The sequence below is a fragment of the Bacidia gigantensis genome (assembly GCF_019456465.1).
Source record: "Bacidia gigantensis strain McMullin 20006 chromosome Unknown contig_255, whole genome shotgun sequence".
Classification (NCBI taxonomy): domain Eukaryota; kingdom Fungi; phylum Ascomycota; class Lecanoromycetes; order Lecanorales; family Ramalinaceae; genus Bacidia; species Bacidia gigantensis.
The window spans coordinates 1,653,058-1,675,396 of NW_025408605.1; the positions used below are offsets into that span (position 1 = coordinate 1,653,058).

A 22,339-nucleotide genomic window follows, 5' to 3' on the forward strand; every position below is an offset into this window, starting at 1 on the left:
GTTTGAAATCCAAGAAAGATACAGAACCAGGCGCATGACAGATCTCCCCTGCTCCTCGATTCCTTATTTTACGCACGACCCACTTTCACCCAGACCGTCGAGGGCTCCACCCGGACACCAGATACCTCCAAAGCCACTAAACGGGCTCAAAACGCCTCATAACCATAGTACCTCGAGTGATGTATTAAAACTTACGATACAATCCCCTTAATCCCACGGATCAGGCAGTCAGGTCGTCAAGAATGTGGTAAGGTGCTGGAGTCGGAATGGAATATGTGCGTCCCAACTCAGCTGCCCGCGCCCTTTCCGCGAGATTTTTAGTGAGAGTCTGCTGCAGAATGTCACTTTCTCGAAAAGCGGGAAGCCACTGGTACTGTGCATCTCGGCTACACTAAATGCAGACTTCTCTTGAAATGGGTGGGGGGTGGAGATTTCGTGGCTGTTGCCTAGGGGCGACTGGGGTGGCTGGAGTGGCGACGGATATCAACGTCCACTTATGCACGCTAAAGTCGACATTTTACCCCTTTGAGAGCCGTGCATGCTTTCTGCAGGTCAGTCGGGGGCCTGCATCGTGTCTGCCTTACGAAGTGGAGGAATATGATATTTTTGCGGGGAAATGTGACAGATTGCCTGGGAATATGATAGTTTTACCTATACTTCATGCAGGGACTGTGGGGTATCGGAATCATGATGTCTCAAACCACGTAACGTTTTGTGAATTCACTTTTTGGGGGGCATGTCATTTCATACCGCCTTGTATGGTGTGCTCTGTGGAGTATGTAAATTTTCATGCTGCGGGACACCATGGGACTTTTTGCCTGATCGAGTCGGGCGGGTCTGGAGCGGAAATGGTGTTATCGTAGTGGCGCAACGCCTGTTGAGTGGGTTGTCGTTCGCTGCTGCTTGCAGGATCATCAAGAACGATCTGTTCTAGTCAGCCAGTGGTGGGTCCGTGAAGTCAAGTGAATAATTAATGCTTGCAGTGGGCTATGAGAGATTGTCAAACATCTTGCATTCAATTCACGGAAATTTGCCACGGCATCTAATAGCCGTCTTCTGCACTCGCATTATTCTCAACATCTCAAGACTCGTCCTTTGTCTGGCGCTTTGCCTTTCTTTTGTAAGGGCTCGTTTGCAGACGAGTTGTGTGCTGAAGTTCGCTTCGTCAATTTATTCGCCGGAGCATTCTCGCTTGCAAAAGAAATGTAGGGGTGGCGAAGTGTTTTCCCAGGAACACCCGTGCGTGAGGAACGCTGGCTCACATCATGGTCATTAGCTTGAGGTTGTATTTGAGTGGCACTTTGTTTTGTCTGACTTCTCGTTTGCAGGTGTCCAGGATCGCTCTTTTGATTTTGCTGGGGCCTTCCTTCTTCTTCTCCAACAGCTGTTTCAGGAATCTGCATCTGATGGTTATATCTTGCTTCTGCCGTGAATGCGCCAGGAATCCGTCTTCCATATGCTTTTTTTGGCTGATTGAATGTTGCTGCTTCTGCCGTTCCGTCGTGGTCATCCGACCTTAGGAATTGGTTCCTCCCTTGAGAATCTGGCGAAAGACGGTTTTTCTGATCGAAGAAAGCGTCGAGCTCCAGGGCACTGTCCTTTGAGAAAGAGTTATTCGTCCATTCCTCCTCATTGTCGGGGGCGATGACACCCTTTCGGGGTATGATGAATTCGTACTTCATGATAGGTCCGAGGTATGTAATCCGAAGTCGATATATGAAAGTGTACCAACTTCGTCCTCTATTCCATTTTCGAGGGAACTGTCCCATTTCTCGTTTTGTGATTTTAAGTCGGACGAATCCTATGGGATGGATGTCTGCCCCGAATCGCACGTTAGGATCTAAAAAACTACCACAAGTACGACGGTGATAACTGACCATTCTTAGCGTCCAGTGCCGACAAATGATCCCGTGTCTGGGTGTTTGACATATAGAGGTCGTGTTTGAGCCAGGGGTTCTGCCCTTTACGTACTTGGATATAATGCTCGCCCTCGAAGTATCTAGTTGCACCGGGCTCCAAAATCTCTCTCTATAATATCGTCAGCTCTTCAATTTCGTGACTTGTGTTACTCTATTACTTTTCGAAAGAGCCACTTCATACGAGCCGGAACGACCATTGAACCATCGGCCGGCGACTTGACTGGCGTTTCCTCTGTCCCGTGTATCTTTTCATCATACTTTTCCTCCCAGGCAGACCCAATGCTGCAGGACATGACTGAGCTTTTGATGGCGTCCCGATTTATCGTTCTCATCAAGGTCCCTTTCGAGATCAAATGTGCTCTAGGCGCACGTATTAGCCTGAAGCTTCGTGAAGTGATTTGTGACCCACGAATCTTGTGCCGGTGTTATGACCCTCAACCCTGGGAACATGTCCTGAAGTTTGCGCTTGAGATAAGTGTTGCTGCTCGGACGACCAACGAAGAACAAAGTCTGTAGAGTATTCAGCGTATGTAGGCTACGTTTGAGGAACATGGTACTCTGAGTGTTGCACCCTCTTTTCCATACATCTCTTCAAATTCTTGCAGGTGACCCTCTGTAAGTTCCCGAATTGGTATGAGTATCCGAGAGAACACCTTTATGACATCTTTCCTGGCGTGGCAAGGTCAGCATCGATTCTGAGGGGATTGTGAGGGCTTACTTTGGAATTGTGAAGGCTCCGCGGTGTAAGCCAGTGTGTGGATAAGACACTTGTATTCGAGGCATTGTGACTTCAAAGTCTTCCTTAAGATTGTCTTCGAAGCTTTGGTCCATGTTCATCTTAGCTTCCTCAAATTGACCTTTGACATATGCTTCTAAACTATCTTTAGCTCGACGCTTGATACTCTCTTCGTCGTCTTGATCACTGGGATTTTGCGAAGGGGGAATATTCTGTTCTTTTAATTCTATCCAAGTGCCGAGGAGATCGAAGTATCTATTCCCAAGTTTGGACTTGAAAAGCTCATAGAAATATTCATTGAGCCAACTGGACCCATGAAGACCACCTAGAGTTTAGTGTCAGAACCCACGATTGATAGTGTCAATCTTGACGTACCAGTAGGTGCAGATGATTGGAGGAAGGAGCCATTCTTCGACTTGAATGTAACCAGGTCCTATGCTATCAGTACGACAATCTTTTCAAGATTGCTGGCGAATAAACTCTAAAACTCACCACAGTCCCACCTCCCATATCTACTACCACGAACGGAGACTGTGATTTACACTCAAAGGATCTATCACCACCGACGTGACGAGGCTCGTCGTAGCGTAAAACGAGCGCTGCGCTGTCTGGCTCATGAACTGGAGTCGTGACGTTGTCAAGACCTGCTCTCTGAGCGATGGCAACGATTTTGTGCCGCAGACCAAAATCCCATGCGGCAGGTACGGAGACAGCAGTCTCTATTGTGGTTTCGTCGTGAGAGAGTATGTTGTCTAACTTTATCTTCACTTCAGCATACAAGAGTCCGAGGAAAGTCTCGACCAAAGCCTCTATAGATTTCACCTGAGCCCGAGCCACTTCAGGCAGGTTAGAAATCTGCCAGTTCAGTCTATCCCGAATCTTCTGAGTGCAAGGACGACGATCAAGCCCCAGCTTCATCAGGAAGAAACAGTACTCATCCTTGATTTTTCCAAAGTAGCGTTTGATCTGAATCCCTTGGCCGATAATCCACTTTCCCTCAGCATCGTCCCAAGCTAGCACAGCAGGGATGCAATCTGATTGACGAAACCATAATGTGTTGATTCGGGACCTGTCGAGACTTTGCTGCAAGGCGTCTGCAACTAATGATGGATCGATTGGGACATAAGAAACGCTCACGTAGGATGTCCCAAAGTCAATGCCGATACATATCTTCTTCGTAGTAGGAGCCATCTATGAAAGACTCTGCTCCTAGCTTGGTGCTGTTGATTCTGCACGGCGGTAAGATCGGCTTGACTCGCTAGGAAACCAGAGGAATGTCATTCAAATCAACAAATTTGATAGACTTATGATGATATGTTGATCATGGTAATTGTATTGTGAGAAGAGAGGAGGCTATTTCGCAAGGGGGCAAGAGTCAGCAACCCAACCAAGTTTGCCACTCAACAAAATCTGAAAAGTAGATTGGGCCGACATATGTACCGAATCTTCACAAACAAGCTATGAGAAAGACGACTGGGGTTGTTCTGCAATGATGAGTTGGCAAACATGGCCGAGACAAATCCAAAATTACAGCTGTTTTTTACAAGTAGAAGTGAATAAGAACCCCGCGAAAGATTCCAACCTCCGTGACACCTCACTCAATCCACCACTTTTCAATCTCTTCGCTCTATCATGGCTCCTAGAATCTTTGACGCGAGAACAGAGCTAATTCTGCTTGAACACCTTGAGCAGCATAAGGGAGAGAATGGTCTGTATTCCTTGGATTCCGCCAAAGCTTGCACATTCGCGTTCAATCGTATCAAAGAAACAATCCCTGATTCTGCAGTTACTCCAAAGCGCATTCAGACAAGATTGAGCTCAAAATTGGCACGCTGCCAAAGCTCCGGCCGTAGCGTGTACACGCTCTACCGATCAGGGCCTGCCGTACTTTCACCCTCTTACAGAAACCAGCTCTACAATGAATCTAATGGAGTAGAATTTGCCAAAACATTGGTCAATATGAACAGCACGAATGTTCCAAGTGAAACAGGTCGCAGAATCCTAGACAGACCATCGCGAGCACGTCACGGAATGAGAACCAGTAGTGAATCAACAGGAAGGCTGCTTCCAGCAAGCCAAGTCAACGTTACATTTGACCTGCCTAGGGGCCAAACGTACGTTGTGATCCTGCGTTCAAGATATGCAAGCCATGACATCAATTATTCCTACTGACGAAAAGTTGACTACAGTGGGATTGCCCCATCTCCAACGATATCGGGCGATCTCAAAGTCGAGAGGGATAAAAGAGCCGTTGTATTTCGACAGCCCCGTACTCTAAGGCTCCACTCGCCGAAAAGGCCGAGCTTTTCACCCATTTCACCTTACTTATCTCATACGAGCGCACACGACCCCGCTATCATGAGGAGCAGTGAACCGACGAGGAGCGATGCACCAACACAGACAAGCAGTAACGTACAGAACTTAGGTTCCCAAGAGATATTTAGTATCAAGCAACGCCAAACACTCACACTGCTTGAAGGATACATAGAGCAAGATTCAGAGGCGTTCTCATGTGGTCAACCAGTCTTCTCATCATTCCAGGCCAATATCTCTGCGACAATAGAGCGCACTGCGAAGCAGCTGCTGCAACAAGCTTCCCAACTACTAGGCATTACTATAGCATCCTTATCCCATCAACATCCACGGCTGGCACGGACTTTGAGGAACAAAGGGTTTCTCACACTCTGCAAGGCAATATGCCCTCATCGACCAGCTCTGGACATGCGAGAAAAGCTCCTGAAAACGGGGGTAACCACCGAGGAGATACTGCAAGGCCTCCTCGCCGCCGCCATTCACATTCATGTGCTAGACAACTACGACATCCACGACCTCATTACGAAACAACTACTAAACGGATCGGAGATCGATCATATCTACAAGCGCACCATAGCTAAAAGTAGACCTTTTCCCTCATCAAGAATAAATCTGACATGTGCTGACATGAGCAGTTTCCCCGAAGCTCGCCCAACAAGCCTGGCTCGAAAGCAAATCCATCTACATCAAGGAGCACCTCATGAACCACGACCGTCTCTCTTCGCACTCCACAACGCAACAATTCACCAGGGAACCACTTAACGTACGTACGCTCTGCGACAATCTAGCAGCCGACTTCGATGACACTATGACCGTCTTCCTCGAAGAAAACGACCTCTTCACTGCCGCCCACAGCAACGGGGAATGGCGGCACAATCTGAGGAACACGTTCGAGATGGCTGTAAAGTTGAAGGCTTTCGTGGAGCTCGGAGCCAGGAAGGAGTATTTCTACTTGCCAAAATGTGATGATGTGTTTGATCGGACGATTTTGAGGACGGAGCAATTCTTGGGTGATGGTGCGGGCGAGGGGCGGAGAGTGAAGCTGGGGATGTTTCCTGCGCTGAGAAAGCATTCTGATACCGTGGGTGAGAAAAGGGGAGAGGAGCATGAACTCGCTGTGGTGCATGGGCTTGTTCTTTTGCAGTAGAATGGGAGCAGGGCTGGCTGAAATTCAAGCATGGCTGGCATGATGAGATTGAGCATGAAGAAGGGCTGACCATTCAGGCAACCTGGGTAGACGAACATCGTGAACACGTCTCAATGAGATGTTGGGATCGAGATAGAGCTAATAACTTAGTAAATAGCATTTTCCCCCCCAATCCTAGGACCATATGCATAGCGATTACTCGACAGTAGGCTGACTGGGAAGAACGCATATCAAGGTCTCCCCAATCTCACACTTACTACCCAACTATATGGGTTGCGATGATTATCAGAATTGAACAGAAAGTCTTACCGCAGTACCCATGCATCTGCGATTTCTATTATAGTAATCTATTTGTAGCAATATCCATACCTAAGCCTCTACATACTCAAAATCCCGTCCCACAGCTCCACATACAAACTACCAACTCGCTAAATCCTCCACAAAACCTTCTCATCACTCTCAAACAATCTTTCATCAACCGCCCCCCCGACCCCTTTTGGCCGTTGAAGCACTTCCCACCCACCTCATCGTTCGCCCTCACAAGCCAAGCGAGGTCTCTCTACCAAAGCGCCAGTCAACGCCCATCACAACAACCCTCCACTCTCACTCACACTTCAATCATAATCCGTACTAACAGCCGCCTCCCTCACCATCTCCAAATCTCCCTTCAAGGCCTCAATCTTCACCTCATACCTCTCCACACTATCTTTCCCCAGCGGCAACCTCAGCACCTGCCCTACCCCCACCGCCCCTACCCCCATCGCTTTCCCATCTCCCGACCCCTTCTTACCCCACCCCTCCACCATCCCCGTCCCCCTAACAGCCTCCACAATCCTCGCAGCCGCTTTAGCCGGATCACCAGGCTGCATCCCCTTCGCGCCCTTGAACTTCTCCAACACGCCGTTCACGGGCGCGTACTTGTTCCCGAGCGTTTTGGGCAGGACGTAAGCGGAGAGGAAATTGGTGCGGAAGGCGCCTGGCTCCACGAGGAGGACGCGGGTGTTGTGGGGGGCTGTTTCGCGGGCTAGGGACTCGGAGAGACCTGGTTCGGGGGGTAGCGTGTTAAAAGGGGAGGGGAAGGGGGAAGGCGGGGGGGGGGGGTAACCTTCAACAGCAAACTAGCTCGCAGCATAGAGCCCACATGAAGGCAAGCCATCGATCCCCGCTATACTAGTGACATTAACGACGGTACCGCTCTTCCGGGCGCGGAAACCGGGTAGGGCGGCTTTCACGAGGCGCTGGGGCCCGAAGAAGTTTGTTTCGATCTGAAGTCGAGACTCTTCGTCACTGCACACCACCACCACCGCCGTCTTCAGTCAGCATATCTCCTCTAACCCCATCCACCCCCAACCTACCCCACCTGAATACTTCACCCGGCCCAACAGACTCACTCGAAATCCTCAATCGCGCCCAAAAGCGAATAGCCTGCATTATTCACCAGAACATCGACCTGGCCGTAGATAGACTCGGCTTCTTTGAACACGCTGGAGCAGGCGGGGGAATCTGTTACGTCGAGGTGGAGGATCTTGCCGCCTTTGGACTCGATGGCGGAGACGGCGGAGGCGGAGGAGGCGGCTTTGCTGCGCGAGGGGGTGGAGCGGACGGTGCCGATGACGTGGTCGCCGGCTGAGAGGGCTGAAAGGGCCATTTCGGTGCCGAAGCCTGAGGAGACGCCCGTGATGAACCAGGTTTGTGGTGCCATGCTGCGTGTGGGGGGTGTGCGAAGGGGAAGGGGGGGATGCTTGTAATAATAAGAGAATGGTGTTTTGGATGACGCTGTAAATGGGGATTGATGGAAGTGGGAAAGAATGAATGTGAAGGTAATGATAGAAGGGATTCTGTCTCTGAGTATTTTGATTATGAAGCAATGGATGACTTCACTCTCGGATATAAGACATGTGTGAAAGCGCTGCAACGGAGTTTAACGGGCTGACGGGGGATCATCCTGTTCCTTCGTGTGACGGGGTCACTAGCACCACGGTGTATCACCTGAATTTGGGTTCTCAAGGGCGCATTTGAAAACGAATGACTATTCGCACTTTGATCGGTCTTGTTTCAAATGGTCGTCTTGATCTAGGGTATAGATATACACAGATTGCTGTTCGTAAGACCAATTTGGAAGACTTTGAGCTCACAAGCCACTCACCAGATCATACAATGGACCTGCGTTCATTTCGTTGCTTGCCACAAAGAATATCTGTTTATAGTGTCAAGTGATATCGACAAACGAAAGTGGCTTCATTATTCCTCTCTTTCTGTCCTCCATCATTGCCACTGATTCTTCCGTTCTGATTGGAAAGTTTTCACGAAATTGGTTAGGGGCCACGCAGAACACACGGGCGGACGATGTTGTTGCTGCTGATTTTCGCTGTCACCCCCATCTCTGGCGACTGGAAGAAAATGATCGGTTATGTCGCAGCGTTTTGCAGGTAAAAGAGGGGGGGATGTGGCGAGGAGTTCGTGGTTGTTGCTCTTTCCGGTAGACTGCCTTGTACGGAGTACGTACGCCAAATTGCAGTTTTTTCAATCAGGTCGCAATTGAGGCTTAGGCTAGAATGAAGTCCTCGGGTTGTTCTTAGCGTATGTAGAACACCCCGAAACTTTTGTAATGCGATTTGAAGACCGCAAGAGAGAAGACATTGAAGTGGCTGCTGGAAAGTCTATAAAGCTCTTTTTATATTTGCCTTCATTTTCAACGTCGATGGTAGATATCGGTCGTGTGGGTTTATGCGATCAGTCAGCGAAATCCTCAAAGTCATCGGTTTGCTGATTCATCTGCCTGACTTGTTGTATCATAGCTTCCAATTGCTGATGCTTTTTCCTCTCTTCCCCTGTCATACTCTCCCATCGCTCGCTCTCTCGCTTCTTCTGCCTCTTCGTCCGCTTGGTCACCCTCTCATCCTGCTGGTCGTGCTTCTGGCTCCATGCTCTTTTCACATTCTTCCTACTCGCAGCTTGTCTCGTCACGTCTTTCTCCACTATCCCCACCTCCACCATGATCTTCTGTCGATTCTGTTCTCTGACTTTGTCTTTGTACCCATACACATCCCAGTCGACCTGAACGCCAAGAGACTTGTCTCCGTCGAACTTCCGCAGTTCCGGCATCTTCGGCAGCTTCAGCAGACCCCAGGCTTGACCCAGATCTGCCCAGTCTTGATCAGCAAGGCGAAAGATGCTGCTGGCTTGGTGCTTGCTGTAAGCTTTTGCCCAGCTGACGAAGGCACGCTGTGCTTTCTCGTGTAGTGTCCGGTCTGTCAAGACCACTTCTCTCATCTTCTCAGCAGCCGCACGTGCGTCTTGGTCCGATGTATCCGCCCAAGCTTGCGAAAAGGTAGACAGGGGAGTCTTGCGAATGTCTAGGAATTGCAGATAGTCTTCTTCCCGGCCTGGCTGTAGAAACACGATGCTAAGGCCTTTCCTTCCCGCTCTTCCTGCTCTACCGCAGCGGTGGAGAAAGACTTTCGGGTCGTTCGGAGGGTCGATCTGGAGGACAAGATCGACTTGCGGGATGTCTAGACCTCGTGCGGCAACATCGGTGGTGAGAAGAATGATAGGGCTAGTTGAATTGGCGAACTTGGCGAAATTTTTCTGTCTTATTTTTTGCTGCTGTTTGCCATGAAGCGATACCAGAGAGAATGTCTGTTCGTTTCGTCTAGGTAGTAGCAAAGGTAGTGTGTGCTGAAAATAATCGACAGCTGCGCAGGTTGATAGATAGATAATAGTCTTTAGAGGGGCTGGGCCGATGAATGACAGCAACTTCTGGATCGAGGGCAGCTTCTGAGAAGCTGGTCTAATCATGTGGCACATCTGTAGGCTACTGCTGGTTAGTCAGAGGGGGAGAGCGGTGGAGAATAGTCCAACCTTGCAGGAGTATTCCTGTTCTCTGAACCGTCCAGTCCTTTGACTTTAACGGCAATCTTTACTGGATTCCGCAGCCCGACTCTTATGATCTGGTCAACAGCTTCGCTGACTGTAGCGCTGAAGAGGCCCGTCCTTCTCTGCTTTGGTAGCCTCTGTATGATCTTTTGAAGGTTGTCCTTGAATCCCATGTCAAGCAGCCTGTCCGCCTCGTCTAGAACCAACATCTCGAACAAAGACTGCGGACATTGTACATGTGGAGAAGAGATCAGGTCCAGGAGCCGGCCAGGTGTCGCGATGAGTACATTTGGTGAATTCTGAAGAAACCGGCGAAGATCTTGGGCCGGAGACACATCTCCTGCCACGAGGAGCTGAGGAAGTACGACTGACGTCTTTGCTGGGTATATCTGTCTCTCTGTTTTCTCTTCTCCAGTCCCCCTCTCTTGCTCAACTCGATTTTGCAGTCTTTCGGGATGTTCCTCGGAATCAAGCGCACTCTTTGAAGGCGGGTGGAAGGTGAGTAAAGCGCTTAGGACTTGGTGAATTTGCCGTGCAAGTTCTCTAGCACAGTTAGAATGTAACAGCCACAAGGAAAACAGCTGCCCACGTCGTCGGTGACACAACTATGCTGGCTACGTGATGTTTCTTTGTGCGCTCGTCTAAACGTAGTATTTTCTCAACGATAGGAATGAGGAACGCAAGCGTCTTGCCGCTACCCGTCACAGCCTACGAGTCGATCAGTCACCGTTTTCAAATATTCGCTGCAGCTTTACCTCGACAACAACATCCTTGTGGCCGACAAAGAGGGGAATGCAGCTTGCTTGGACTGGGGTCATGCGGTCGAACCCCATGCTTGAGACAGCAGTTAGGATCCATTCTGATAAGGCTGGCGTCTGGGCTGACCAGGCCCTTGATGGTCCTTTTGAGGAGGCTCTCAAACCATTCGCCGTCTCTAGCACCATTGCGCTTTCAGTGAAATGTTTTCGCCATTCAATTTCACAGCCGAATTTGATGCCAAGAATGCCAAGAATGCCAAGGTCTCGGCTCACCTGCCTGATCCGATTACGGTAATTCAACATCGATTCTTCCTCCCTTTGCCTCCTCGCTCCCTACCCGATCGTGCGCTGCCACCAAATCATCATGTCCGAGCCCACGTATCACCTTGTGAGCTGTAATGCATACAACATGCAGCACGAAACGCGGATAGGTACATCCGCACCTCCTGAGCTCTGTGCATGCCTGGATATCCCAGGGAGCTTCTATGAAGCTGACTTGTGTTCACAACCTGCAAACTCAACATTCTACTTATATGCACAATGTGATAAACGACTCTAATCGTTCGCGTTGCGATCTTTCAAAGGCTATCATGCGGCATTTCTTGTGCATTTTCGGCCTCGCGGCCTGCCGCTTCAGCAAAGCAGGCGTAAGGCAATTCTTTCCACGTTTTCGTCCACGGCTTTTTGAACGTGAGAACATGTCGCTAGAAAATAGTTTCTGCCAGTGCTTTACTTGATTCGATGATGTTGCATTCCTGTCAAGCCCAATTCCCGTACGCTAGCAACAGACCCGATGCTACTTGTCTTTGCGAAGATCTTTTGTTGCAATCACAGGGTCGAGCCAACGCCTGACGGGCTCAATGCTGGAATTATTCGAGACGAAACAGACAAGTGCTTGGCTTGAAAAGTAGTATCAGTCCAGGGATCATGGAGCGACATCGAGCAAACAGCCACTTCACATTCAATTGCAAGAGCTTAGCATCATCGTCGCAAGGTCTATACTATTAAGTTTCACTGAAAGCGTCAAGGGCGAGTCTAGCGGACCCAGCTCCGCATCTCTTCAGGAGAAGTATCTTCCTGTCCGTCGTAGTCTAGGAACCAACCACTTCTTTCGCCTTCCTATGCTGAATCAGATTTCTACAGATCCTACAGCACTATCAATGGCGTCTCAGTACAAGACTCTTGACTCGTGTGAGCCGGAACCTTCCCCTCTGCTTCCTGAAAGCAAAATTACTCGGTCGCAAAGGTTCAAAGTAAAGAGATTGTCGAAGCCCTGGGCTTGGCAGACCTTCCTCCAGGTTTTCAGCTTTCTTTGGCTCGCGCCCACAATCACTTTGGTGGTTCTCAACGTCCAAGGTCACATTCTTGGACCCAGTGCATGGTGTCCACTTGGCCAATGCTGGCCCTATCCAGGCGAGCATGATAAATCGAATGAAGAGATGAAGGTGCAAATGCAAAGTCGTAATCTACTTGGCGTCTTGCAAATTCTGGCCAAGATTTTGGAGATTTGGTTCACTTTTATAGCGACCTTGCTTCTGTTCGACATCACCGTGATTCTTGCAAGTCAAGCCAGCGGGCTACCACTGGGATGCTTCTTGACACACACTGAGTTCAGCGATTTGCGCAAGATTTTCAACCCCCTGCGATGGAAATGCTCGCTACAACCTGCCTGTCATGATCACTCACCCAACAGGATTGGGAAATTAAACTCTTTCCATGCTTTCGGTATTCTAGCAGCCTTTCTCACCATACTCACAAATCTAATGGGGCCAGCGACAGCAATACTTATGCTTCCCTCCCTACAATGGATAGAAACGCCGCATGTGCATTCAATTGTATTTCAGAGGCTTCTGATCGACGAATCGCCCACAGTTGATATTGCCTTTCCTGAGTGTGACGCGGACAACATGACAGCTGGCAATTTCTCTTGCACAAACGACTCCCATGCTTCAAGCTTAGATGCTATAGCAGCCTCAGTGAATGTATTCGATGACGCCAAATTTCCCTACCGCACACACGGGGATGTGACATCTAGGTTATCGATGCCAGAGTCATCATTGACCTTTGGAATGAACGAGACTGTCATTGAACCAGACTTCCTGGTACCGAATCGTCAAGCGTTACGACAGCTTTCTCTCGACTATCTGAAAGCTTCTGAAAAATATCCACAATCTTGGGGTGAAGTGTCCCTTAAATCACCTCCGGTTCGAGTGGACGACTCTTTAGCGCTCACTTTGAACAGGCAGGGACCGCAATTAAGCTTCAGTCCTAATTATCACTACGGATACCTTACCAAATACCAAGTTGGCATTGATAAGTGGATCTACTGTTACGGATCTTTGATCATTCAAGGAGTCTCAAATTACAATAAGGCAAGCCTTTCCAATTTCTTTTCGTTCTCCCGGAGGGCTGGGCATCTTGAACTCTGCATGTGACTGAGAGACAATGACACCAGTCCTTTCTCGCATTCTTACTGTCTGCTATGTCGAGCAGTCCCTTGAGCCACAATATCTTGTAACAAGTAGAGGCTGATGGAAAAATCTAGTGTTTTCGGACTGGTAAAGGCTTCAACCACGTGAACAACATCCGTAGCTTCTGGATCGGTAGCAATGACTCTAGAGGCAGCATCAATGTTGACGTGTTCTTTGCTGATATGGTGACATTCTGGACTGACACCGACGATTTTGGAACTGGAATCAGGCCTTGTTTGACCCACTACTACAACGCCTCCTGCGACTGGGACTTCATATTCTCTGATCAACACCTCCCCGAATATCTCAAGTGTTGTACAGACAGCAATTTTGTGTCGTCGTATTCTTTGCCGATATCGGACAGCTATAAAAGCGAAGCACGATTCTTCCTAAGTACGCAAGCTTACATGCATTTTCCGCTCTACCAGCTTGACATATCCAAGAAAACAAACCCTACACTTCTTGTACAATTTCAAAACACAGGAATAAAGGGCGGAACGGAGCCTGTTGTAATTCATCCGGACTGGTTCTTAGCCGCTTGGTCCGTCGACAATAACGGCACCGTTGACGGCTATCGCGGCATAGCACAAAGTCTTTTTAATCTGCTCCCGAGCACCTCGAACTCAGACAGCAGCGAAGAAAGTCTCATTGTCAGTAATATGTGCACCTACGTTCTCTTTCAGACTCTCACGATGCCTACTTTTGCGAATACATCCTTCGATATAAAGGATCGTACAATGATCTTCCCATCATCAGCTGCCAATGCGTCTAGCCCTCATGTCCTAGAGACTTGGGCTATTCGCAATGTCTGGACATACGGGTTGAATTCGCGCACGGCTTATTGGGGCATTGCCGTCGTGCTTCTGGGTTGCCTGATAGTCATTACGAAGCTAATTGTCGGGGCAAAGACGAGCGTGATACAATTTTCGCCAATTGAGATGCTCATCGCTGCTGTGAAGTTCGAGCCTCGAGGAGAATTTACAGGCTTGGGCAAGACGAAAGACAGAGCCAGCATTAGATTTTCCTTGCAACAAGAGACGGACGACTCGCCTGAATTCGTTTCGAGACGACGAGTCGGTAGGGAGCAAGACTATGCTGAGTAAATTACCCATCGCACACTGATGGTCAGTTTCGCCGACAGAGTATTCTTTCTTCACCATCAGTAAGGAGTCAACACATTCGAACGCAATGAAATGGATCAGGCTTGACTATCAAGTATCTGCGTCAATGTCTGACTACAGCGATGGCATCACTTTGGTATTGCCTCCAAAGGACCTCTAACTACAGCCCTAGATTTTGGAACGAATGGGAGAGCAGGACTTACGACCAGAACAGCACACTTCAAAACGCAAATAATGACCCTTCTCAAAAACGTCTAGGGAGGACGCTACAGAACCCATGACCTTTTCATTGCATCATCTGTCTACGTTCCACTACCCCCGGGTCCTAAATTCTCGGGGACCCCTGGTCGATTCTCTATCCACTCTGCATCACCCTCATCCTCATCACATCCGCTCCTCTAGCCATCATCTCATCTCGTGCCACAGCTTCCCTCACCCTATGTCGCTCAGGACCCTCATTCTCTCGAAACCTGCTCCGCTCCCTTGGACTTGCGCTTCTCGTCAAAACAATAGAATGCCTCGACACAACACTCTCACTGGGCGGGCTTATTCTTACGACAGGTATCTCTTCCCTCACGTGGGTCGGCGTTCTAGACACTATGCTGCCCTCCACCTCCGGCACTCGCCTCCTCAGGACTTGCGTCAGGCTTCCATCATCCGAAAACGATGACATCTTGTCTCCCTCTGGCCCATCGGTTGGATTTCTCGGTTGTATCGGTCTGGTTCGCCATCCCTCGGGACTGCTTGATGAGCTCGAGCTTCTCCTTCGTCGTCTTCTGCGCTCTTCCTTCGTTCTCGATCTGCTGTCCCTTCCTGGGCCTGTGGTAAGAGCATCGATGGCGTATACTTGCCTTCTGTGTGTGGTGCGCCTCTTGGGTATGGCGCTCAATACTACTTTTCTTGCTGATCTGCTGGTTCGATCCTGGGATTTGCTCTTTTTTCTAAGGGTATCGGCACTATTTGTCTTTAGCTGGATGATACTTCCGGCTTTTGTCCTTGTCCTTTGTGGATCTTTCTGAACCCCTCGTTTTTCGGGTATGGCACGACTGTCTTTAGGCTGAAAGTCATCATTGGAGTCACTACTTTGCGATCTCCTACGATCTTTCTCACGATATCTTCTCCTTTGCTCCCTAGGCCTGCCTTTCCGACGGTATTTTCTGCCTCGCAAGCCATTTTTTTCCCTGTCTCCCCATCCATCATCGTCTCCATCCCTGCTGCCAGCTCCTCGCACACCATCCGCTCTACGTGAACGTCTGCCCTTTCGAGAAAGTTCAGCCCCTCTATGGACGTATGGCCTATCCGGCCCATCGTATCCCGGAGGCCCTTTATCTCTCCAAGGGCGATCATCTCCCCAGTCGTCTCTCCTATCATCCCTTCTATCTTCTCTCCTCCTATCTCTTCGAGTTTGAGAAGCATACGCAATTAAGCCAGCGACGAGCGCTGACCCTAAGACTCCTACCGTTGCACCAAGACCGATGATGACGCCTCTTTGACTGGTGGTTTCGCAAGATTCAGATTGCGCCGAGCTCGAGCGATCGCCTGGTTTCGCGGACGAGGTCGGCTTTGGTGATGCAGAAGATATCGTGAGTACATTCGAGATAGTGGATTTAGGTGTACCCAATGTCGATGGTGCTGCCAAGCTAAGCGAAACCGATACTGACGCGCTAGGTGCTGGGCCTCCAAAGGTCTCGTTGCCGGGGTTTGTACAGTCCAGGATGTTGACTACAGGATTGAAACAGCATGCCCAAAGCTGCGTGGTGACATCGTATACGACGTCTGGGTAAGGCCATGTTTCTGCGAGAAATCTATTCAATGACTTTGGCCCAATGAAAATGAATTTCGATACTGACCGCAATGGGTAGCACAATCCGGGCTGGGAAAGGACGGATCACTACACGCGCCAATATAGTATCCACTCGTATTGGAAGCTTGATTAGTAGTATAGCAGAAGGCATCTGGGAGGCAGAGATCGCCATTGTTGCAACATAGAGGACTGGAAATGCATGAATTAAACGCGTCGGTGTTTACGAGGGTATTGTTCAGGGGATAGGAGCACACAGAGCCCGCCATAATTGCAAAGAGAACAACATCTGGTTCCTTCTAGAGCGCCCCAATCTCCAGGTAAGAGATGGTGAGTCATCTTTCAGCTCTTCTCTCTTGCTTGGGGAAAGCCTTTCAGCCTCGTGATCGTCGATGCGAGGTTGCAATTGGTAAGCCAGACGCTAGTATGAATTCGTTCAAGTATGAAGCCTCCAATCTAACCCGTTTTAGTCCATAGATACGTACTTTTTCCCCAATGCGGTTCCCGTATAGCCCAAGAAGGGGTTTTTACTCCTGCTTTTCACACAAAGAATAATGCCATTCGCCATTAGATGTCCAATCGTCCCAAGCCAATCATACATATTCTAATCCTTGAGATAGCGACCAACGACCACTCCAGCGATAATCAAAGCAGTACCACAGACTCGGAACATATTGTCCCTATGCGTCTCGCCTATAACAGAATCAGCGCAACACTCGTCTCGAGAAACAAGGTCAGGACTTACCATCTTTCGTCATACCCAGCCCAACAACGACAAAGACATTAAGCGGCACTCTCAGCACCCCATAAACCTTAGCCCTCACACTATCATCCACAATTTTCTCCTTCAAGTTACCCATCGTCGGGAAATAGATACCAACACACATCTCGAAAACACAAAAACACCAGAACGTAATCGCCTCATTTCGGACAAGGACCGGAATGAGGAAACAACACGCTGCGACCATCAAAGATAGGGAGAGCAGTGTCGAAGGCGGAACAACCCACTTCCCCGGTGGAAGTGCCGAGTACCAGGTAAAGAAGATCGAGCCCAGCATCATTGCGCACATCAGGGCAGCGAAGATCATGCCGAAGGGTAAGTCGGAGCCCTTGCCGTTCAGCTGATGAGCAAGCCGTAGCGCGGGGAATTTGAAGAAGATCCAGAGATACATTGATCCTTCGAAAAAGCAGGTTGTGATGATGAGTGCCCAGAGTCGCTTGTCTTTCATCAAAGATTCTTCGTTAGCAGGTGGGACATTGTGCGGTATTGCGGAATGCACTCACCGTCCCTGATAAGCGACAAAGTGTTCTTCTCCGGATGCCCCAGCTTAGAAGAAGAGAGCGTACCCTGATGATCGGTGCTCTCTCCATAATTCTCCGCCTGCCAAATGAAAGCATAGTCAGCCAGTCTACCTTGGCGCTGAACCCGCAATGCCCTTCCACAAATTGACTCAATAAGAAGCGAACAACATACCCAATACCTCGAAATAAACCCCCCGCCGCCCCTAAAACCCCAACCGCCAACAAAAACGGCGCCATCTGCGTCCCCGTCCCGCCCACAACACCCTGCGCCACCAACCCCGCCGCGATCGCCACCACCGAATTCAGCGTCGTCATGACCCCAAAGATATCGTTGAGAGACCCTCCCTAAACAAAATCGCATGTCAGCTTTACCTGCCTTGCAACCCCCTACCCTTTCCCCCTTTCCCCCCCTCCCCCTCCCCCACACCACCCACCCAAAAGAAATCAACAACGCAGCACTCACCGCCTCATCCAACCTCTGCACATGATACTCCGTAACCATCCAACTCTCAAAAACACTATACATGAGCGTCGTCGACAATCCGCCCAGAATCCTTCCCAAGAAGAGGATCGGCAGCGACGAAGCGGGCGCGAGCGTCGTAAGGCACGAAATGGCGTACGTGAAGCAGAAGATCCGACATGCGGAGCGCCGCCCGTATGTGTCTGCTAAAGTGCCGGTGAAGGTGGCGGAGAGCGCTGCCGCGAGGAAACCGGTCGTGAAGAGGTGCGCTACTGTGGCTTCTGGGAGGGCTTTTTCGTCTGTGTTGGGAGGTTAGAAGGGCGGAGGGGAAAGGATGGGGAGGGATGGGGAGGGGAGGGGATGGGCTGACCTTTGTAAAGTGGATAGATGTATGGACCCTATAATATGCGGTGTTAGTATCAGTGTGCATGTTCTTCCCCCCATTCCGCCCTTTTCCCACATGGGGGAGGGGGAGGGGTCAGCGAAAAGAAAAAAAAGAAAGAAAGGGAAGACCGCACCTGCAACCAATCGGCCCCGAAAACCAATAAATACACGACCAGGAACCGTCGCTTGAACGTCGCGTATCTGACATCTGCGGCCTTGACATCTGCCCCCGCCCCGTTGCCTAGCAAGCCCTCCCTCCCTTCCCTCGCCTCGAAATCCCGAGCTTCGAAATCTTGCGGGTGCGGGAAGGTGGGGTGGGCTTTCCGCTTCTGGTGTTTCCACTGCAGGTACGAGAGGCCCGCGCCGATGAGGGCGAGGGTTATGAGGTTGAGGGTGTAGAAGTCGAGGGATGGGGTGGGGGTTTGAGACATTGTGGGGGCGAGTGATGGGAGGTTAAGAAGGCGGAGGGGAGAGAGTGGAAGGGAGTGGGAGAGAGGGGAAGGGGCGGGGTGGGGGGGGAGCCGAGTAAGGCAAGGAAGGAGGGGAGGGGGGAAGGAGGGCTACATGTGCGTTGGGTGAATGATTGGGATATGGGTTGTGGGTTTGATGGCAGGGGATGGTAGGGGATGGGATGGTAGAGGAGATGACAGCTGTTGACATGAGATGGGCAGACATCGGACCACAACAACAACAACCGCATGGGCGGGTTTGGGGGCGGGTCTAACCTTGATTCGGTGATCATGCATGCATGCTGGTGCATGCCATTCCTTAGCGCTTTCAAATCTTCTAGCTTTCATTTATTTTGTCTATATATATAGCACAGGTACGACCTGCTATGATATAGATTTACATCTAGGAGTGTGAATGTGCAGCTCCGTATCGTATGTCCGCATAGACGCCATGATCTGCGGCGTCTATGCAGCGAGTGGAGACACTTTCGAGTCAGCATGCATGCATGCATGATGCATGGACGAGTTAAGCATATTGTTGTATGTTATCACAACATCAGATCCCCCCGCACTCCAATGCTGCCAACATCATCGTCGGCTCGCAAAACCCCGCTCCAGGCATCTAAAGTCGGTCTATCACGCGTCGCTTTTCCATCAAGAATCCACTCCTAACCCGACAGCCCTGGCGCCATATGCAAACTTGCGTAAATAAAACAAAAGGGAAGCGTCATCGATTCCAATGCTTAAGCTCCAGAATCGTAAGACGGCATCTGAACCCCCTTCGAGATTAACACCTCCTGCGCCTTTTTCACCCTCGCCTCGGTCTGAGGGAACCCCTCGTCATTTTGGATGAAACCCCCATGCCATTCGACGAAGAGGTAGTCCAGAACCGTCCAGATACTCATCTCCACCATCTTCGGAATGACTTCGAACTCGGATCCTTCAATGTCCATCTTGACGACGACGAAATCCCTTGGCAGCGTGTTCATTAGTAGCCATCGCGAGATTCCGATCGCGACAATCTCGGTGCCGTTGCTGTGGGATTTTACGGCATCGGGGTGCGTGGCGTGGGTGGAGGAACCCCAGTAGTCGTGCTCGGTGTTCACGTTGTCGAGGTAAAATGTGCGCGTGCCATCTTTGACGTCAACGACGGTGGATGGATAGATGTTTACGTTGATGCCGAGCTCGTCGTATTTCTGTTTGGCTTCTACCAGGGCGGGGTTGAAGACGGGGTTTGCCTCGAATAGATAGATTTCTGATACGCGTATCAGTGTCAACACCAAAGGTTGCTTGGTTTGTTTCGTTTCGAGAGGTTGGGTCAGGGGACTTACCAGCTTGGTCGTGGGTTGCCCAGCTGGGACGTGGGAAATCAAAATCGAACTTCGCGCCCTTGTGTTTGAGGAAGGTCTCTAGCGAGTCTGCGCGATTGGCTCCGAGGTCTACGAAGATGAAGCGACCTTTGTGCGGCTTATGCTGTGTATAGAAGGTCGAGAGAAGCAATATGACCGCGACGGAGAAAAACACACCGGAGACGACGACGTTCCTGGTGATATTCATGGCTGGCGCGAGTGGAGAAGTCAGGAAAGATCACGAGTGCAGATGTCTAGGATATCGGAATGGCATTGACCATGGAGAATGGGATTGAAGAGGAGCGGGCGGAATGAGTGGGACAGCGGCCCCTGATGATCTGCCCACCATCCAACAAGCCCCCTCCGTGCCATTGCGGCTATGGAGGTCTTACGACCACCGCGGTGGAGGGCCTGGGACTGCCTATACGAGATTAAGGGTGGGGAGTGTATGGCTGAAACGCAATCGCCTATGTTGGCCCCAATCCTTTTGCGGCTCGGCGCTGAGACGATAGGATGGGAATAATCCCTCACCAACAGTCACCCCATGCGCTAATGCTGGAAATGTCGCCGAGAAGTGTCCGGGGGTCTATACTTGAAGGCAGATGGTGCGCCATTCTGTTGCGGCTGCCAGATAGGCCTCCAAAGCTAAAGCTTTACTGTCAGCCCTTATCTTTATTTTGCTGTGAAAGAAGCGAGAGTGTGTCTCCTGCATAAGCGGAATTTGGCAGAATGGGCTTGTGCTGCAGCTGGATCGGGAGATATGCAGACTATAATCCAGATGCCTGCTCTTGAGATCCTGTCAATCGACGATACAGACCTCAAGTAGACATTTCACAGTCTGCCATCTTCAATGCTCCAATTTAAAGAAGGTTGACCAGGGGCTTAAGGCAATGTCTAGTGCCAATGTACGCCATGTCTTAGGCGACGGCACGTGCGGCAGACCGACCCGTGCTGGTTTCACCTGTTAGTCTGGTCTAAAATTACCGTTGAGACCTGGGGATAGGGAAGCCACTGCCATTGGACGCTGAGCTGCTGAGCTCTAGAACATGAAGCAGATGGCCAGATGTTGTAGAATATTTGATGATGGCATCACAGAGACCTGCATTGGACAAGGCAGTCCTGTTGATGCAGTCCATCTTAAACGAAGACTCATAAAGTCCCTACTGCCGTCGCAACCGGGTTCTCGCTCGCTGGTAGTGTTCGAAACGCTACACGGTCCAATAGATGCACATTGAAGAATAGCAAATGATGTCAAGCTGAAAAGGCGCGTTGGAACGCGTGACGCCGCGTCTTGCCTGATGCCGCCATCGGCTTTGCTCCCAGACTTTCCGTCTAGTGTCGAATAGCTGCCATAAGCCAATGCCACGGGCAGCCACGTCCTCAGAGTCGGATGTCCGGTCAACTGTGGCTTGTCACATGTGTTGAGTACTGCTTGACCTGTGACATCTTATCTTTGGACTTGAGGTCACGTTGGAAGTATTGGCGAGTCACAAGTAAGGGTGATTGTTTTATCCATTGTATGGGGCCGGGGTCTCTGGATATCTCGAAGGTGTTGTCATGAGACAATTCTCCAGCAATAAGCTTTAAGGGGAGCTCGTTAATGTGCAATTGATCTGGTAATGCCTTGAAAGTAAGAGAAGGAGCACGCCTTTCGGGATAGAGAGCCTGGTTGAAGACATGCTATCTACTCGAGGATTTCGGCTCGCAAGTCCTGTTGTTAGAATTAGACAGTATTGCCAAGACACTAGCTCCTACTACGGAGGCGACAGACTTGGCATGCAACCTCGCTGGAATTTGCAAACTGAAATATTCCTCAACCGTCAACAATGCTGGCGTTCAATTGATCGCGCGACTTAGCGACAGAACCTAGATCGACATCGGGCCGATAAGCCACGCTCGCGAGGGATCCATAAGCTTTCTGTATGGTTCTCACCGGTGCAGGAAAGCCACGACCCAAGGGTTACGCGAAGGCCGGCAAATGCGACACACGCAGACTCAAGCATTCGTGCAGGTTTGACAGGAGCCTCAAACTTCTGACAACGCAGCGGAGCTGATAATTCCCGCGGGTCGCCATACTAGTCATGTAATGCAGCATGCGGTCTGATGTTGCCGCATTAGACGAGTGACCAGTTTGGGAACTTCGGACCGTTCGGTGCAAGCCACAGTCTGCTGATCGGCATCTTGACATGCAATCACATGACGATCTCCTCGCTGAGATGCTACAACATATGGGATCTGCAGCCGAAGCCTACT

The 22,339-nt window shown here is 50.2% G+C and overlaps 8 protein-coding genes across 8 annotated transcripts; 2 read left to right on the forward strand and 6 right to left on the reverse strand.

The window, feature by feature from the left end:
• Positions 1-1,073: 1,073 nt before the first annotated feature.
• On the reverse strand, positions 1,074-3,846 carry KY384_007266 (uncharacterized protein; the record flags this gene model as incomplete). The annotated part of the gene is made up of 9 exons (XM_044815757.1): positions 1,074-1,840; positions 1,878-1,914; positions 1,972-2,028; positions 2,078-2,279; positions 2,329-2,429; positions 2,477-2,588; positions 2,638-2,980; positions 3,031-3,088; positions 3,148-3,846. 9 exons carry the CDS (start codon positions 3,844-3,846, stop codon positions 1,074-1,076), a joined length of 2,376 nt encoding a protein of 791 aa, XP_044667631.1.
• A 441-nt stretch (positions 3,847-4,287) lies between these two features.
• On the forward strand, positions 4,288-6,115 carry KY384_007267 (uncharacterized protein; the record flags this gene model as incomplete). Its single annotated transcript, XM_044815758.1, has 3 exons — positions 4,288-4,769; positions 4,953-5,551; positions 5,604-6,115. 3 exons carry the CDS (start codon positions 4,288-4,290, stop codon positions 6,113-6,115), a joined length of 1,593 nt encoding a protein of 530 aa, XP_044667632.1.
• Positions 6,116-6,729: 614 nt separating this feature from the next.
• KY384_007268 (uncharacterized protein) lies at positions 6,730-7,817 on the reverse strand (the record flags this gene model as incomplete). The annotated part of the gene is made up of 3 exons (XM_044815759.1): positions 6,730-7,157; positions 7,221-7,233; positions 7,554-7,817. The coding sequence occupies 3 exons, from the start codon at positions 7,815-7,817 to the stop codon at positions 6,730-6,732; spliced, it is 705 nt and encodes a 234-aa protein (XP_044667633.1).
• A 1,031-nt stretch (positions 7,818-8,848) lies between these two features.
• SPB4 (ATP-dependent rRNA helicase spb4) lies at positions 8,849-10,824 on the reverse strand (the record flags this gene model as incomplete). Its single annotated transcript, XM_044815760.1, has 4 exons — positions 8,849-9,900; positions 10,005-10,534; positions 10,581-10,699; positions 10,747-10,824. 4 exons carry the CDS (start codon positions 10,822-10,824, stop codon positions 8,849-8,851), a joined length of 1,779 nt encoding a protein of 592 aa, XP_044667634.1.
• Positions 10,825-12,656: 1,832 nt separating this feature from the next.
• Positions 12,657-14,323, forward strand: KY384_007270 (uncharacterized protein; the record flags this gene model as incomplete). Its single annotated transcript, XM_044815761.1, has 2 exons — positions 12,657-12,953; positions 13,295-14,323. The coding sequence occupies 2 exons, from the start codon at positions 12,657-12,659 to the stop codon at positions 14,321-14,323; spliced, it is 1,326 nt and encodes a 441-aa protein (XP_044667635.1).
• A 671-nt stretch (positions 14,324-14,994) lies between these two features.
• KY384_007271 (uncharacterized protein) lies at positions 14,995-15,514 on the reverse strand (the record flags this gene model as incomplete). The annotated part of the gene is made up of 2 exons (XM_044815762.1): positions 14,995-15,282; positions 15,452-15,514. 2 exons carry the CDS (start codon positions 15,512-15,514, stop codon positions 14,995-14,997), a joined length of 351 nt encoding a protein of 116 aa, XP_044667636.1.
• A 1,232-nt stretch (positions 15,515-16,746) lies between these two features.
• Positions 16,747-18,719, reverse strand: KY384_007272 (uncharacterized protein; the record flags this gene model as incomplete). Its single annotated transcript, XM_044815763.1, has 6 exons — positions 16,747-16,835; positions 16,888-17,364; positions 17,427-17,523; positions 17,908-18,203; positions 18,275-18,302; positions 18,495-18,719. The coding sequence occupies 6 exons, from the start codon at positions 18,717-18,719 to the stop codon at positions 16,747-16,749; spliced, it is 1,212 nt and encodes a 403-aa protein (XP_044667637.1).
• Positions 18,720-19,480: 761 nt separating this feature from the next.
• Positions 19,481-20,294, reverse strand: KY384_007273 (uncharacterized protein; the record flags this gene model as incomplete). Its single annotated transcript, XM_044815764.1, has 2 exons — positions 19,481-19,992; positions 20,069-20,294. 2 exons carry the CDS (start codon positions 20,292-20,294, stop codon positions 19,481-19,483), a joined length of 738 nt encoding a protein of 245 aa, XP_044667638.1.
• Positions 20,295-22,339: the final 2,045 nt, after the last annotated feature.